At 38.6% G+C, this 18,185-nt stretch overlaps 1 protein-coding gene across 1 annotated transcript in view; it reads left to right on the top strand.

The window, feature by feature from the left end:
- Positions 1 to 17,059, top strand: part of LOC128656857 (embryonic protein UVS.2-like) — a 184,280-nt gene extending 167,221 nt beyond the window's left edge. The window contains exon 12 of the mRNA XM_053711023.1: positions 16,983 to 17,059. Coding sequence (XP_053566998.1) covers positions 16,983 to 17,059 — 77 coding nt within the window. The remainder of the gene's footprint in view (positions 1 to 16,982) is intronic.
- Positions 17,060 to 18,185: the final 1,126 nt, after the last annotated feature.

The raw sequence follows: 18,185 nt of genomic DNA, 5'->3' as shown, positions 1-18,185 counted from the left end.
CTGCAGACCCTCCTGGGTGATAGTGACAATGGACGCCAGTCTACTAGGATGGGGTGCAGTCTGGAATTCCCTGAAGGCTCAGGGTGTATGGACTCGGTCGGAGTCTCTACTTCCAATCAATATTCTGGAATTGAGAGCAATATTCAATGCGCTTCAGGACTGGCCTCAGTTGGCTTCGGCCAAATTAATCCGATTTCAGTCAGACAACATCACGACTGTGGCTTACATCAATCATCAGAGAGGAACAAGGAGTTCCTTAGCGATGACAGAAGTATCAAAGATAATTCGGGGGGCAGAGGCTCACTCTTGTTATCTGTCAGCAATCTACATCCCGGAGGTCTTTGCCACCCTGATTCTCAGGTGGGGCAGACCAGAATTGGATCTGATGGCATCTCATCAGAATGCCAAGCTCCCAAGATACGGATCAAGGTCCAGGGATCCTCAGGCCAAACTGATAGATGCCTTGGCAGTGCCTTGGTTGTTCAACCTAGCTTATGTGTTCCCACCGTTTGCTCTCCTTCCCCGGGTGGTTACACGGATCAAACAGGAGACGGCTTCAGTGATTCTAATCGCTCCTGCGTGGCCTCGCAGGACTTGGTATGCCGATCTGGTGTGCTCTCTGCCACCGTGGAAGCTTCCATTGAGGCAGGACCTTCTCATTCAGTGACCCTTCAATCATCTGAATCGAATTTCTCTGCAGCTGACTGCTTGGAGATTGAACACTTGATTTTATCTAAGCGGGGGTTCTCTGATGCGGTCATTGATACCTTGATCCAGGCACGTAAGCCTGTTACTAGAAAGATTTACCATAAGATATGGCGTAAATATCTTTATTGGTGCAAATCCAAGGGCTACTCATAGAGTAGGGTTAGGATTCCCAGGATTTTATCTTTTCTCCAAGAAGGATTGGATAAAGGGTTGTCCGCAAGTTCTTTAAAAGGACAGATTTATGCTTTGTCTATTTTGCTACAAAAGCGTCTGGCGTATATTCCAGATGTTCAATCTTTTTGTCAGGCCCTGACTAGAATCAGACCTGTGTTTAGACCAATTGCTCCTCATTGGTGTTTGAATTTAGTTCTTAATGTTCTTCAAAGGGTTCCGTTTGAACCTATGCATTCCATAGATATTAAGCTATTATCTTGGAAAGTTTTATTTTTGGTTGCTATTTCTTCTGCTCGCAGAGTTTCTGAGCTTTCGGCATTACAATGTGATTCCCCTTATGTTATTTTCCATGCTGATAAGGTGGTGTTACGTACCAAACCTGGTTTTCTTCCTAAGGTTGTTTCTAACAAAAATATTAATCAGGAAATTGTTGTTCCTTCGTTGTGTCCTAACCCTTCTTCTAAGAAGGAGTGTCTGTTACATTATTTGGACGTAGTCCGTGCCTTGAAGTTCTACTTGCAGGCGACTAAGGATTTTCGTCAAACATCTTCATTATTTGTTGTTTTTGCTGCGAAACGTAGGGGTCAGAAGGCTACTTCTCTTTCTCTTTGGCTGAGGAGTATCATCTGTGTTACATATGAGACTGCTGGACAGCAGCCTCCAGAACGAATTACGGCTCATTCTACTAGGGCTGTGGCTTCCTCATGGACATTTAAAAACGATGCTTCTGTTGAACAGATTTGCAAGGCTGCAACTTGGTCGTCTCTTCACACTTTTTCCAAATTTTACAAATTTGATACTTTTGCCTCGTCTGAGGCTGTTTTTGGGAGAAAGGTTCTTCAAGCAGTGGTGCCTTCCATTTAGGTTCCTGTCTTGTCCCTCCCTTTCATCCGTGTCCTATAGCTTTGGTATTGTATCCCATAAGTAAGGATGTAAGGATGAAATCTGTGGACTCGTCATATCTTACAAAAGAAAAGGAAATTTATGCTTTTACCTGATAAATTTATTTATTTTACGATATGACGAGTTCACTGCCCTCCCTGTCGTTTTTTTCTAAAGACAGGTTTTATTTTTATTAAACTTTAGTCACCTCTGCTCCTTAGCTTTTCCTTTTTCTTCCTAACTTCGGTTGAATGACTGGAGTGGGAGGGAATGGAGGAGCTATATATGCAGCTCTGCTGTGGAGCTCTTTGCCTCCTCCTGCTGACCAGGAGGCGATATCCCATAAGTAAGGATGAAATCTGTGGACTCGTCATATCGTAAAAGAAATAAATTTATCAGGTAAGCATAAATTTCCTTTTCTCTCATCCTGCCCTAAATTGTCTTCACCAACAATTCTCTCTTTCAAAGATTTGATTTCTTTCTCTAATCATTTGACAAAGTAATAAACTGAGGGATAAAGGGACAAATAGGGCATAAATTGAGATTTAGGTTTAAAGCTCAATTTATTGGTCGCAGATGAGTCCCTCCCCTCCTTATTTTCATCCAGGAGAGACTCAAGTGCAAGCATGCGGTCTCTTCATCTATGCCACCTAGCTGTTCTTTTGGTTGCATAATTTGAGATAACACCACCTTTCTAGTAAATAAGTGTAACTCTTCTTTTGCCTCAAATCTGCTAAACCTTGATTTGGGACAAAAAGATAATCCCTTCTTTTACAGATTAATATGAGCCAGATTCAGCTGAAATGCGGACAGATTTACAATTTGCAATTCATCACAGGTCGGAGTAGTCAGTAACCCCTCGATTCCCTCTCCTCGGTCTCCCTCGATTCTGATTGTACTGGTTCCCTCTCATTTGTCTCACCAGATAACGTCTCTCCCTTGAAGGAAGACCTGAAAAGTTTGTTCCTTTTACCCCTTCTCCGTCTCCTCCTCCTTTTGTACCCATCCCAGAGCAGTTTTTTTGGGACATATCTATTTCTGAGTCTGATACATCTGTCCCTGAGTCATATGACCCTTTCTGTGATTTATACACATATACCTTCTTATTCTTATAATCATCCTGATCCCTTCTTAACTTGCAACATTTTCTAGTTTTAATTTCATTCTTGATTTTTGCTATATTATTACTTATCATTGAGTTTTGCAAAGTTTTTATCATCCTCAAATTTATTCACTTTCTCTAATGCCAAATCCCCTTCTGTTTTTACTTTATCAAGGTGTTTATTGTTACGTTTGATGATCATGTCCATTAAGTCTAATAAGCATGATGATAGTTTTTCATTCCATACCTCAATAAATGAGTACCCTTCCTCATCCTCTCTTGTGTTTGCTCCTGGATCTAGTAACAGTCTTAGAACCCTTGGGACTATTTTCTTGTCAATATAATTAAAAAGGCTGGAATTTCTGCTTTGATTTTTAATTGTCTATTCAGGTAATATCTAAAATTTCCTAAATACACTAAAACATTTTCATCATCACTACTTTGTTCCCCGTCATTACTATGTGCAAGGGAATCTTTCAATTCTGCCTCCCATAGGTCATCTACTAAGGTGAATGCCCTCTCCAAAGTGGATTTATGCTCATCAGCTACAAAAATTACCAGAGGGCAATAGTAATCCCAATTCAAAAAACATTTAGTTTAAGAATCTATTGTAGCCACCTACCATCTCTAGAAAAAGGGAAAATAGAGAAACCTCCAATACATCTTTATTCAGATGCAAATATAAAACAAGAGACGGAGAGAGGTGTAAATATTGCTAAAAAGTTCCAATTTATATCACGGTGCAGTCCTCAAATTCAAATAAACCAGTAATTAGTAAAAAAAAAAGATTTAAAGGGTATCCAATACTATCCTTTCAAAGAGAGGGAAAAAAAGCACTCGTAACTGAACAAGAAATTTATATTTATCCTGCCCTCTGACAATAAGAGCAAGCACCAATGAGCATACAAACAATTAACATATCAACCTGTTAAAATGTAAAGGACTAAACGGTACCGCTGTCACAATAAAGCTTTGCATCGACTATACATTGCAAATACAAATGTGGTTATATAACGTTACAGTGTATACAGCTTACAAATAACACATCTACTATGTAGCACATACTTTACTAATTACTAGTTTATATACCTCACTGACGAGGCCCAATGAAGGCCGAAACGATCGTCTGGGGTTGCTGTGTTCCTTGTTCAGAGAGGAATTGCCTGGTATTTTGGCGCTGGACTGACCGTAATAGGCGGGATCAGACTGATATACTACAGGAAATTACTGGGCTAAAAAGTTGCACCCAGGTGGTAAATCGCCATAGAACAGGTTAACAATGTTATTGAGCCAGTTGTTCATTCCTGTGAGTGCACTTCTCTCTGTATGTATTTAGTCTCCCTATGGGAAAAAGGGGCAACCAGACGTGGACTCCTTGCTCAGTGTGCTTAGAAGAAAATAGCTACACCTCACTGACGAGGCTCAATGAAGGCCGAAACGATCGTCTGGGGTTGCTGTGTTCCTTGTTCAGAGAGGAATTGCCTGGTATTTCGGCGCTGGACTGACCATAATAGGCGGGATCAGACTGATATACTACAGGAAAGTTCTACTCTGTGAAAAGCATTACTGAGCTAAAAAGTTGCACCCAGGTGGTAAATCGCCATAGAACAGGCTAACAATGTTATTGAGCCAGTTGTTCATTCCTGTGAGTGCACTTCTCTCTGTATGTATTTAGTCTCCCTATGGGAAAAAGGGGCAACCAGACGTGGACTCCTTGCTCAGTGTGCTTAGAGGAATATAGCTACACCTCACTGACAAGGCCCAATGAAGGTCGAAACGATCGTCTGGGGTTGCTGTGTTCCTTGTTCAGAGAGGAATTGCCTGGTATTTCGGTGCTGGACTGACCGTAATAGGCGGGATCAGACTGATATACTACAGGAAAGTTCTACTCTGTGAAAAGCATTACTGGGCTAAAAAGTTGCACCCAGGTGGTAAATCGCCATAGAACAGGCTAACAATGTTATTGAGCCAGTTGTTCGTTCCTGTGAGTGCACTTCTCTCTGTATGTATTTAGTCTCCCTATGGGAAAAAGGGGCAACCAGACGTGGACTCCTTGCTCAGTGTGCTTAGAGGAATATAGCTACACCTCACTGACGAGGCCCAATGAAGGCCGAAACGATCATCTGGGGTTGCTGTGTTCCTTGTTCAGAGAGGAATTGCCTGGTATTTCGGTGCTGGACTGACCGTAATAGGCGGGATCAGACTGATATACTACAGGAAAGTTCTACTCTGTGAAAAGCATTACTGGGCTAAAAAGTTGCACCCAGGTGGTAAATCGCCATAGAACAGGCTAACAATGTTATTGAGCCAGTTGTTCGTTCCTGTGAGTGCACTTCTCTCTGTATGTATTTAGTCTCCCTATGGGAAAAAGGGGCAACCAGATGTGGACTCCTTGCTCAGTGTGCTTAGAGGAATATAGCTACACCTCACTGACGAGGCTAGGTTACAATTACACCTAAGTTACAATTACACCTAACACTACACTATCATTAAATTAATTAAATAAATGAATCCTATTTAAAACAAAATACTTACCTGTAAAATAAACCCTAAGATAGCTACAATATAACTAATAGTTACATTGTAGCTATTTTAGGATTTATGTTTATTTTACAGGCAACTTTGTATTTATTTTAACTAGGTACAATAGCTATTAAATAGTTAATTACTATTTAATAGCTACCTAGCTAAAATAAATACAAATTTACCTGTAAAATAAATCCTAACCTAAGTTACAATTACACCTAACACTACACTATCATTAAATTAATTAAATAAACGAATCCTATTTAAAACAAAGTACTTACCTGTAAAATAAACCCTAATATAGCTGCAATATAACTAATAGTTACATTGTAGCTATTTTAGCATTTATATTTATTTTACAGGCAACTTTGTATTTATTTTAACTAGGTACAATAGCTATTAAATAGTTATTGACTATTTAATAGCTACCTAGTTAAAATAATTACAAAATTACCTGTAAAATAAATCCTAACCTAAGTTACAATTAAACCTAACACTACACTATCATTAAATAAATTAACTACAAGTACCTACAATTATCTACAATTAAATAAACTAAACTAAAGTACAAAAAAACCAGACTAAATTACAAAAACAAACAAACACTAAATTACAAAAAATAAAAAAATATTACAAGAATTTTAAACTAATTACACCTAATCTAAGCCCCCTAATAAAATAACAAAGCCCCCCAAAATAAAAAAAAATGCCCTACCCTATACTAAATTACAAAAGTTAACAGCTCTATTACCTTACCAGCCCTAAAAGGGCCTTTTGCGGGCATGCCCCAAAGAAAACAGCTCTTTTGCCTGTAAAAAAAAACACAATACCCCCCCCACATTACAACCCACCACCCACATACCCCTACTCTAACCCAAACCCCCTTAAATAAACCTAACACTACCCCCCTGAAGATCTCCCTACCTTGAGTCGTGTTCACCCAGTCGGGCCGAAGTCTTCATCCGATGGGGCAGAAGAGGACATCCAGACCGGCAATTTTAAACTAAATACAGCTAATCTAAGCCCCCTAATAAAATAACAAAGCCCCCCAAAATAAAAAAAATGCCCTACCCTATACTAAATTACAAAAGTTAACAGCTCTATTACCTTACCAGCCCTTAAAAGGGCCTTTTGTGGGGCATGCCCCAAAGAAAACAGCTCTTTTGCCTGTAAAAAAAAAACACCACCCCCCAACATTACAACCCACCACCCACATACCCCTACTCTAACCCAAACCCCCCTTAAATAAACCTAACACTACCCCCCTGAAGATCTCCCTACCTTGAGTCGTGTTCACCCAGCCGGGCCGAAGTCTTCATCCGATGGGGCAGAAGAGGACATCCAGACCGGCAGAAGTCTTCATCCAAGCGGGGCAAGAAGAGGTCTTCCATCCATCAGAAAAGTACCAAAATACAAACAAACACTAAATTACCAAAAATAATAAAATATTACAAGAATTTTAAACTAATTACACCTAATCTAAGCCCCCTACTAGCTATTAATATAGCTACAATATAACTAATAGTTACATTGTAGCTATTTTAGGATTTATATTTATTCTACAGGCAACTACCTAGCTAAAATAAATACAAATTACCTGTAAAATAAATCCTAACCTAAGTTACAATTACACCTAACACTACACTATCATTAAATTAATTAAATAAATGAATCCTATTTAAAACTAAATACTTACCTGTAAAATAAACCCTAATATAGCTGCAATATAACTAATAGTTACATTGTAGCTATTTTAGGATTTATATTTATTTTACAGGCAACTTTGTATTTATTTTAACTAGGTAAAATAGCTATTAAATAGATATTGACTATTTAATAGCTACCTAGTTAAAATAATTACAAAATTACCTGTAAAATAAATCCTAACCTAAGTTACAATTAAACCTAACACTACACTATCATTAAATAAATTAACTACAAGTACCTACAATTAAATAAGCTAAACTAAAGTACAAAAAAACAAACACTAAATTACAAAAAATAAAAAATATTACAAGAATTTTAAAATAATTACACCTAATCTAAGTCCCCTAATAAAATAACAAAGCCCCCCAAAATAAAAAAATGCCCTACCCTATACTAAATTACAAAAGTTAACAGCTCTATTACCTTACCAGCCCTTAAAAGGGCCTTTTGCGGGGCATGCCCCAAAGAAAACAGCTCTTTTGCCTGTAAAAAAAAACACAATACCCCCCCACACATTACAACCCACCACCCACATACCCCTACTCTAACCCAAACCCCCCTTAAATAAACCTAATACTACCCCCCTGAAGATCTCCCTACCTTGAGTTGTGTTCACCCAGCCGGGCCGAAGTCTTCATCCGATGGGGCAGAAGAGGACATCCAGACCGGCAGAAGTCTTCATCCAAGCGGGGCAAGAAGAGGTCTTCCATCCATCAGAAGTCTTGATCCAGGCGGCATCTTCTCTGTTCATCCATCCGGAGCGGAGCGGCAGCATCCTGAATACATCCGACGTGGAGCATCCTCTTCTTTCTTGATCCGACGACTAAATGACTGTACCTTTAAGTGACGTCAGCCAATCGGAATTAAAGTAGGAAAAATCTGATTGGCTTATTCAATCAGCCAATCAGATTCAAGTTCAATCCGATTGGCTGATCCAATCAGCCAATCAGATTGACCTCGCATTCTATTGGCTGTTCCGATCAGCCAATAGAATACAAGGTCAATCTGATTGGCTGATTGGATCAGCCAATCGGATTGAACTTGAATCTGATTGGCTGATTGAATCAGCCAATCAGATTTTTCCTATCTTAATTCCGATTGGCTGATAGAATCCTATCAGCCAATCGGAATTCAAGGGACGCCATCTTGGATGACGTCACTTAAAGGTACAGTCATTTAGTCGTTGGATCAAGAAAGAAGAGGATGCTCCGCGTCGGATGTATTCAGGATGCTGCCGCTCCGCTCCAGATGCATGAACATAGAGGATGCTGTCTGGATCAAGACTTCTGATGGATGGAAGACCTCTTCTTGCCCCGCTTGGATGAAGACTTCTGCCGGTCTGGATGTCCTCTTCTGCCCCATCGGATGAAGACTTCGGCCCGGCTGGGTGAACACGACTCAAGGTAGGGAGATCTTCAGGGGGGTAGTGTTAGGTTTATTTAAGGGGGGTTTGGGTTAGAGTAGGGGTATGTGGGTGGTGGGTTGTAATGTGGGGGGGGTATTGTGTGTTTTTTTTTACAGGCAAAAGAGCTGTTTTCTTTGGGGCATGCCCCCGCAAAAGGCCCTTTTAAGGGCTGGTAAGGTAATAGAGCTGTTAACTTTTGTAATTTAGTATAGGGTAGGGCATTTTTTTATTTTGGGGGCTTTGTTATTTTATTAGGGGGCTTAGATTAGGTGTAATTAGTTTAAAATTCTTGGAATATTTTTTTATTTTTTGTAATTTAGTGTTTGTTTTTTTGTACTTTAGTTTAGTTTATTTCATTGTATTTAATTGTAGGTACTTGTAGTTAATTTATTTAATTTATTTCATGATAGTGTAGTGTTAGGTTTAATTGTAACTTAGGTTAGGATTTATTTTACAGGTAATTTTGTAATTATTTTAACTAGGTAGCTATTAAACAGTAAATATCTATTTAATAGCTATTTAACCTAGTTAAAGTAAATACAAAGTTGCCTGTAAAATAAATATAAATGCTAAAATAGCTACAATGTAACTATTAGTTATATTGTAGCTATATTAGGGTTTATTTTACAGGTAAGTATTTAGTTTTATATAGGATTAATTTATTTAATTAATTTAATGATAGTGTAGTGTTAGGTGTAATTGTAACTTAGGTTAGGATTTATTTTACAGGTAAATTTGTATTTATTTTAGCTGGGTAGTTATTAAATAGTTATTAACTATTTAATAACTATTGTACCTAGTTAAAATAAATACAAAGTTGCCTGTAAAATAAATATAAATCCTAAAATAGCTACAATGTAACTATTAGTTATATTGTAGCTATATTAATAGCTAGTAGGGGGCTTAAATTAGGTGTAATTAGTTTAAAATTCTTGTAATATTTTATTATTTTTGGTAATTTAGTGTTTGTTTGTATTTTGGTACTTTTCTGATGGATGGAAGACCTCTTCTTGCCCCGCTTGGATGAAGACTTCTGCCGGTCTGGATGTCCTCTTCTGCCCCATCGGATGAAGACTTCGGCCCGGCTGGGTGAACACGACTCAAGGTAGGGAGATCTTCAGGGGGGTAGTGTTAGGTTTATTTAAGGGGGGTTTGGGTTAGAGTAGGGATATGTGGGTGGTGGGTTGTAATGTGGAGGGGGGGTATTGTGTGTTTTTTTTACAGGCAAAAGAGCTGTTTTCTTTGGGGCATGCCCCGCAAAAGGCCCTTTTAAGGGCTGGTAAGGTAATAGAGCTGTTAACTTTTGTAATTTAGTATAGGGTAGGGCATTTTTTTATTTTGGGGGGCTTTGTTATTTTATTAGGGGGCTTAGATTAGCTGTAATTAGTTTAAAATTGCCGATCTGGATGTCCTCTTCTGCCCCATCGGATGAAGACTTCGGCCCGGCTGGGTGAACATGACTCAAGGTAGGGAGATCTTCAGGGGGGTAGTGTTAGGTTTATTTAAGGGGGGTTTGGGTTAGAGTAGGGGTATGTGGGTGGTGGGTTGTAATGTGGGGGGGGGTATTGTGTTTTTTTTTACAGGCAAAAGAGCTGTTTTCTTTGGGGCATGCCCCGCAAAAGGCCCTTTTAAGGGCTGGTAAGGTAATAGAGCTGTTAACTTTTGTAATTTAGTATAGGGTAGGGCATTTTTTTATTTTGGGGGGCTTTGTTATTTTATTAGGGGGCTTAGATTAGGTGTAATTAGTTTAAAATTCTTGTAATATTTTTTTATTTTTTGTAACTTAGTGTTTTGTTTTTTTTGTAATTTAGTCTGGTTTTTTTGTACTTTAGTTTAGTTTATTTAATTGTAGATAATTGTAGGTACTTGTAGTTAATTTATTTAATGATAGTGTAGTGTTAGGTTTAATTGTAACTTAGGTTAGGATTTATTTTACAGGTAATTTTGTAATTATTTTAACTAGGTAGCTATTAAATAGTCAATAACTATTTAATAGCTATTGTACCTAGTTAAAATAAATACAAAGTTGCCTGTAAAATAAATATAAATCCTAAAATAGCTACAATGTAACTATTAGTTATATTGCAGCTATATTAGGGTTTATTTTACAGGTAAGTATTTAGTTTTAAATAGGATTCATTTATTTAACTATAGTAAATTTATTTTGTTTTATTTAAATTATATTTAAGTTAGGGGGTGTTAGGGTTAGGGTTAGACTTAGGGTTAGGGGTCAATAACCTTATTATAGTAGCGGCGACGTTGGGGGCAGGAGATTAGGGGTTAATAATTGTAGGCAGGTGGCGGCGATGTTAGGGAGGGCAGATTAGGGGTTAATAAAATGTATTATAGTGTTTGCGAGGCGGGAGTGCGGTGGTTTAGGGGTTAATACATTTATTATAGTGGCCGCGATTTCCGGACGGCAGATTAGGGGTTAATACTTGTAGTTAGATTGCGGCGACGTTGGGGGGGGCAGATTAGGGGTTAATAACTATAATGTAGGGGTCGGCGATGTTAAGGACAGCAGATTAGGGGTTAATAGCTATAATTTTAGGTTACGGCGATATCAGGTCTGCAGATTAGAGGTTAATACTTGTAGTTAGATTGCGGCGACGTTGGGGGGGGGCAGATTAGGGGTTAATAACTATAATGTAGGGGTCGGCGATGTTAGGGACAGCAGATTAGGGGTTAATAGCTAGTTGACCAGGGTTTCCCCACAGTACTGAAGCCGGTCCCAATGTATAAAGGGTTAAAAGGGTATGAGGGAGTGACAGCTACTGGTATAATTTAAGCAATATGAGGTTAGTGAATAATTATAATACTAACACTATTGTGTCTTAAAACCAAGAGTTTAATATAGTACCATTGTAGTTATAACAAGCAAAGCATTAAAATACAACACCCACTCAGAGAACAAAAGCAGGTCTGATACTAAACAGAGCAATAGTAAAAAACAGAGCCGTAGTCAGTATTTGTACCAAGATCGATATTGTTGTAATCCTTATACTGGCTGACTAATGCGCTCTATAAATACATAAAACAAATGCAGTAATGGAGCCACAAAGGATAATCATAGGACCGTTACACTATTTAACACTGTGCAGCAGTCTGATCCTTATTCAGCTCCGTGTAACCACACTGTGTGTAATGACGGTTTGGCGGGGGGCGGAGCCTAACGCGTTTCATAACCAATCAGTTACTTCATCAGAAGTAAAGGCCGCCCCCCAACCTAGATGAATTTATACGTTAGCATATGGGCATTTAGCCTACTTCTGGCCCCTCAGTCGCCATCTTTGTTATGGGCAGCAAGCTGTCAGCAATGTCTAAGCCGTATTGGAACTTGAAACAGTCATTTTTTTGCAGCGAGTGTCATAATCAATTTAGAACAATAATTGTTATAATACACATCCTCCAAAGACTCTAATCGTAACACATAGAGTATTATATTCATGTTAAACCCTACTTCTAATGTTTCAGTATTACAAGTTTAAACAGAAATGGCATAGTCAGTTCTATCTTAATGATACCAGTATAGTTAGAGAACAGTACTGTATATATCTATCTAAAATTCAATACTGTATATATCTGTCTAAAACTCATGTATATAAAACCATAAATAATTAATAAATAAATAAATAAATCAATATACATGCTCAGTTATCATAAAAATTCATAGATGAATATTAAATACCATAAATAATTAATTAATTATATAGAGGTGTAAATACTAACAATGAAATGAAACCAAACCAAAAATCTTCATAAAACCCATTGTAAAGGAGTTATAAAATTGTATAAACCATTATTAAAAGCTTATAATAAAAGACTATAATAAAAAGGTCTATATGGAGCTAGAGGAAGGCAGCTAGATCGATGTCTTTATTTAACCCCTTCCAGAGTATCCATTTTGTTTATCCAGAATGTTTCCCTTTTACGTAGTTCCAGAAGTCTGCTGCCCCCTCTGTTACCTCTATGCACCTGTTCTATAGCTTTGATAAAAAAATAATTTTTATTTTTACCATGTACTTGAGAAAAGTGATTTATCAGTGGGTTCTTAAGGATGCCTGCCTCAATATTTTTCATATGTTCTAAACAGCGAATCTTTAGGCCATGTTTAGTTTGTCCTATGTATCTCATCGGAGTGCTGCAAGTGCACACCAGCATGTACACCACATAATCTGATTTGCAGTTTAGTAAACTTTTAATTGGGAATTTGTCTCCCTTAGTACCACTGTCTATAAATTTGTTAAATATTTTGTTTTTGTGAATATGTGCACAGCACACATATTTTTTTTCGTGAACATTTATAAAAACCTTTTAAGTCAGTAATTTTTCCAGTATTTTTATATTTCTTAGTGGTCTGTACTACACTCTGGGCTAAAAGATTTTTTAGATTTCTATTTTTCTTATAGGTAATATTTGGTCTGTTACCCAAAGTATCATTTTTTAGTATTGACCAATTTTTTTGTAGTATATTTTTAATTTTCCAATGACCTTCATTAAAAGTAGTGACAAAATTAACTCTAGTATCTCTTTTTGGCCTTTTTGTTGGTTGTAATTTATTGTTTGTATTTACACTATCATTAGTAGTTGATTCATCTATCGGTGTTTTATTCCCATGTACCAGTTTGTGCCTGTCTAATTTGTTTGCTTTTTCGTACGCTCTTTGTACTATCTTTTCCGGGTAGTGTTTTTCTGCAAATTTGTCTTTTAGACTTTTTGCCTGTATCTCAAAATTATTGGCTTCAGTACAATTTTGTCTGAGCCTCTGAAATTGTCCGAAAGGGATATTTTCTATCCATTTCGGATGATGGCTACTTCTAGCATCTAAGAAGCCATTTGTTTCAGTAGTTTTTCTATAGTATCTCACAAAAGTGAGTACACCCCTCACATTTTTGTAAATATTTTATTATATCTTTTCATGTGACAACACTGAAGAAATGACAGTTTGATACAATATAAAGTACCGAGTGTACAGCCTGAATAACAGTGCAAATTTGCTGTCCCCTCAAAATAACTCAACACACAGCCATTAATGTCTAAACCGTTGGCAACAAAAGTGCGTACACCCCTAAGTGGAAATGTCCAAATTGGGCCCAAAGTGTCAATAATTTGTGTGGCCACCATTATTTTCCAGCACTTCCTTAAACCTCTTGGGCATGGAGTTCACCAGAGCTTCACAGGTTGCCACTGGAGTCCTCTTCCACTCCTTCATGACAACATTATGGAGCTGGTGGATGTTAGAGACCTTGCGCTCCCCCACCTTGCATTTGAGGATGCCCCACAGATGCTCAATAGGGTTTAGGTCTGGAGACATGCTTGGCAAGGCAGTGGTCATCTTGGAGGTGTGTTTAGGGTGGTTATCATGTTTAAATACTGCCCTGCGGCCCAGTCTCTGAAGCGAGGGGTTCATGCTCTGCTTCATATGTCCCAGTACATGTTGGCATTCATGGTTCACTCAATGAACTGTAGCTCCCCAGTGCTGGCAGCACTCATGCAGGCCCAGACCATGACACTCCCACCACCATGCTTGACTGTAGGCAAGACACACTTGTCGTTTTACTCCTCACCTGGATGCCGCCACACACACTTGACACCATCTGAACCAAATAAGTCTCATCAGACCACAGGACTTGGTTCCAGTAATCCATGTCCTTAGTCTGCTTGTCTTCAGCAAACTGTTTGCTGGCTTTCTTGTGCATCATCTTTAGAAGAGGCTTCCTTCTGGGACAACAGCCATGCAGACCAATTTGATGCAGTGTGTGGCGTATGGTCTGAGCACTGACAGGCTGACCCCCACCCCTTCAACCTTTGCAGCAATGCTGGCAGAACCTTTACGTCTATTTCCCAAAGACAACCTCTGGATATGACGCTGAGCACGCGCACTCAACTTCTTTGGTCGACCATGGCGGGGCTGAGTGGAACCTGTTCTGTAAAACTGCTGTATGGTCTTGCCCACCGTGCTGCAGCTCAGTTTCAGGGTCTTGGCAATCTTCTTATAGCCTATGCCATCTTTATGTAGATCAACAATTCTTTTTTTTTTAGATCTTCAGAGAGTTCTTTACCATGAGGTGCTATGTTGAACGTCCAGTGACCAGTATGAAAGAGTGTGAGAGCGATAACATCAAATTTAACACACCTGCTCCCCATTCACACCTGAGACCTTGTAACACTAACGAGTCACATGACACCGGGGAGGGAAAATGGCTAATTGGACCTAATTTGGACATTTCCAAATTACGGTGTACTTACTTTTGTTGCCAACGGTTTAGACATTAATGACTGTGTGTTGAGTTTTTTTGAGGGGACAGCAAATTTACACTGTTATACAGGCTGTACACTTATTACTTTATATTGTATCAAAGTGTCATTTCTTCAATGTTGTCACATGAAAAGATATAATAAAATATTTACAAAAATGTCAGGGATGTACTCACTTTTGTGAGATACTGTATATATAAATTTGATTTCATATTTATTTTGAGGCCGCGAGAAGCCACGTCCCCAAGCCACACCATGAGACACACCCTCTGCATCCCCATTTAAAAAGTATCCAGGAATCTTTTGGGGAAAAGGTGGCAACCCTAACCCTATGAGTGTACTGTTAAGGTTTTTATGTGCTGGTATGTTTCCTTTCTGCACATGGAAATTGGATACCACCACACCCTGTTAGCTTTGGGTGCACAAATATTTTCTGAGGACTCTGGGGATTTCTAGATCAGTGCTTTCTGATGTTAATGGGCATTTTAGAGCTCAGATTCAGATCAGATTCTATATAATTTAAGTGCCTTTGGGGCTAATGTCTTTATTAGTTTGGGGCATATTGTACTGCCAGTTATCTATGGCGCCATTTCAACTGCTCTGTGGTGGTGCGCAGGAATGTTTCCTGCCTCGAGCAGTTCTTCTGGTGCACGTTCTACTTTGCCCCTTGTTGGGTTGAACACGAATGGGTTTCAAGAGTACAATGTCTTTTTTCTGCATATAGGTCAGCTCCGACCATTACATGTGCTACGCTAGAGTTGAGTGGGACCTGGCGATATTGTTACTTAGGAAGGACAGTAAAGGGCAGCCTGTTTATATATTTGAGGAATACTCTCAGCATTTCCAGAGCAAGTGATTTTTTTTCCACTTCAGGAATAATAAAATTTACACTGTTTTATGTAAATCTTGATTTTCAGTACTGTGCCGAGTACAGTTCCCTGGTATTTACTGACATCTAGTGGCTATTGAAGATAGCTTGTGAATTTAACATGTTCAGTGCAACTTGTGTATATTACCATATTCAATGAGCCTTATAGGAACAGTACACAGTTATTTTCTCTAGTGTTGCCAGGGTCAGACAACCAATGCCCACTCAAGTTTACCAGCATTGTCAGTTTTCAAGCATGTTTAGTAAATATATAGAATATAAACATGTATGGTGGGTTCTGGATCCCTGCCTGAACATATATTTTTTTTCTCTAATACACTTCTCACATATGGTGACTTTTTTATCTTACCAGTGCTTTTTTTTTTTTTTTAAATTCCCACAGGAGAGGCACAGCATAGGTACTGCAAAGGTAAAGGTGCACGATTCCCGGGTTCTGCCCAAACCTCAAATCCAGTAAATTTCCAAAGAAGGAACAGCACCACAACGACTGTAGTTCAAAGATGTTGATGTCCCAATAAAACTACTTTGAACTACAGTCGTTGTGGTGCTGTTCCTTCTTTGGAAACTTACTTTTTTTTAAATTCCCCATGTATGATGACATATTTTTTGGCTCATGGAAGGTCCTCATGTTTGATGTTTTCTAGTCATTTCCAGGGCATATATATTCATATATAGAAAATGCCACGTCTGGTACTTTGTATAATTAACAGGGTTTCATTTTACTTTCTGGTCCATGTCTGGTACTTTGTATAATTACCAGGGTTTAATTTTACTTTCTGGTTATCACGGAAAGTCCTCATGCCTACTAAATTTTACCAGGGTTATCTTCCTATTTTTACATGGAGATTTTTCAGGTATGAGAAATTATAGCCCTTATCAGGACTTATCCATACTCATTTCTGGTGTTTATAGCACTTCAGGGTTTTCCATGCTTATTTTTTACACGGATCCTGTTCATGTTTGGTGTTTTCTCAGCATTTCCAGTGAAATGTCTTATCTGGTGCTCTATTCACATGGCCAGAGACCATATATCTTCTTTACTGTTTAAATATAATCAAATTAGTGATTGTGGACTTTCAAGTCTTAACCATTCTTTTTATTATGGGCTCATAATATTTATGCCTGATGAACCATCTACATTACCAGTGTTTGGGTATTTTTATTTCTTAGATTGAAATATTCATATATGGTGGCTTCTCAGTATTACTGGCCGTTATATCTGTACTTATCCTCTATATGATAAGTAATCTACTCTAGTAGTTTATCAGTGTTCCAGTACTGAATCTCTCTTAAGTCTTCTATGAGGCATGACCTTCTCTCTTTTTTCTTAGAGTTAAAGAATATGAATCCATATCTTGGTTTCTATTATTACATGGTGACTTCTACCCCAGGATGGAGGAAGGGGTAGACTTTCTCTATTCCAGGAAGCTTGTTTTCAGAATGTACAAGTCCCTTGGGTTCTGGACTTTAGCTCCCAGGGATTCAGAATAGGTTTTTGGTCTTGTTCTCCATGGGACAGGTTCCTGCTTTATGGAATTTCAGGAAACCAAGAGACAAGAGTGGTTTTTCTAAAGTGTGTTAGAGGATCTGTATACATTGGGGTGATTTTCCAAGTTACACAATCAGAATGGGGACAAGTGTTTTATTTATCAGAGGAGGGTAGGGGAAGTTGGAGGGATATTTAAAGCTTTGCTTGGGGTGTTTGTGCCTCTTCCTGGTCACCATGTGTTGTATTTCCCACAAGTAATTAATTAATTTGTGGACTCTCACTGCCAAGAAAGAAAATAATTTATCAGGTAAGCATCAATTATGTTGTTTTTGTTTGCCTGGGTATCAGAATGCTGTAATATAACATTTCCATTTGCTGAAATGTTGTCTGATTACTATTTTTGGGTTTGATGTCATAAGCACTTACGGCTAGATTTAGAGTTTTGTTGGTAACGACCCGAAAAGCTAACGCCGGCTTTTTTCTGGCCGCACCATAAAAATAACTCTGGTATTGAGAGTCCACATAAAGGCTGCGTTAGGCTCCAAAAAAGGAGCGTAGAGCATATTTAACGCAGCTTCAACTCTCGATACCAGAGTTGCTTACGGACGCAGCTGCCTCAAAAACGTGCTTGTGCACGATTCCCCCATAGAAAACAATGGGGCTGTTTGAGCTGAAAAAAAACCTAACACCTGCAAAAAAGCTCCTACGTCTGCACCTAACACCCTAACATGTACCCCGAGTCTAAACACCCCTAGCCTTACACTTATTAACCCCTAATCTGCCGCCCCCCGCTATCGCTGACCCCTGCATATTATTATTAACCCCTAATCTGCCGCTCCGTAAACCGCCGCTACTTACATTATCCCTATGTACCCCTAATCTGCTGCCCTAACATCGCCGACCCCTATAGCCAATCAGAATCAAGTTCAATCCGATTGGCTGATCCAATCAGCCAATCGGATTGAACTTGATTCTGATTGGCTGATTCCATCAGCCAATCAGAATATTCCTACCTTAATTCCGATTGGCTGATAGAATCCTATCA

This window comes from Bombina bombina, chromosome 4 (assembly GCF_027579735.1).
Source record: "Bombina bombina isolate aBomBom1 chromosome 4, aBomBom1.pri, whole genome shotgun sequence".
NCBI lineage: Eukaryota > Metazoa > Chordata > Amphibia > Anura > Bombinatoridae > Bombina > Bombina bombina.
Note: the sequence above shows the minus strand (reverse complement) of the source record. Positions and strands in the feature narration are given on the sequence as shown.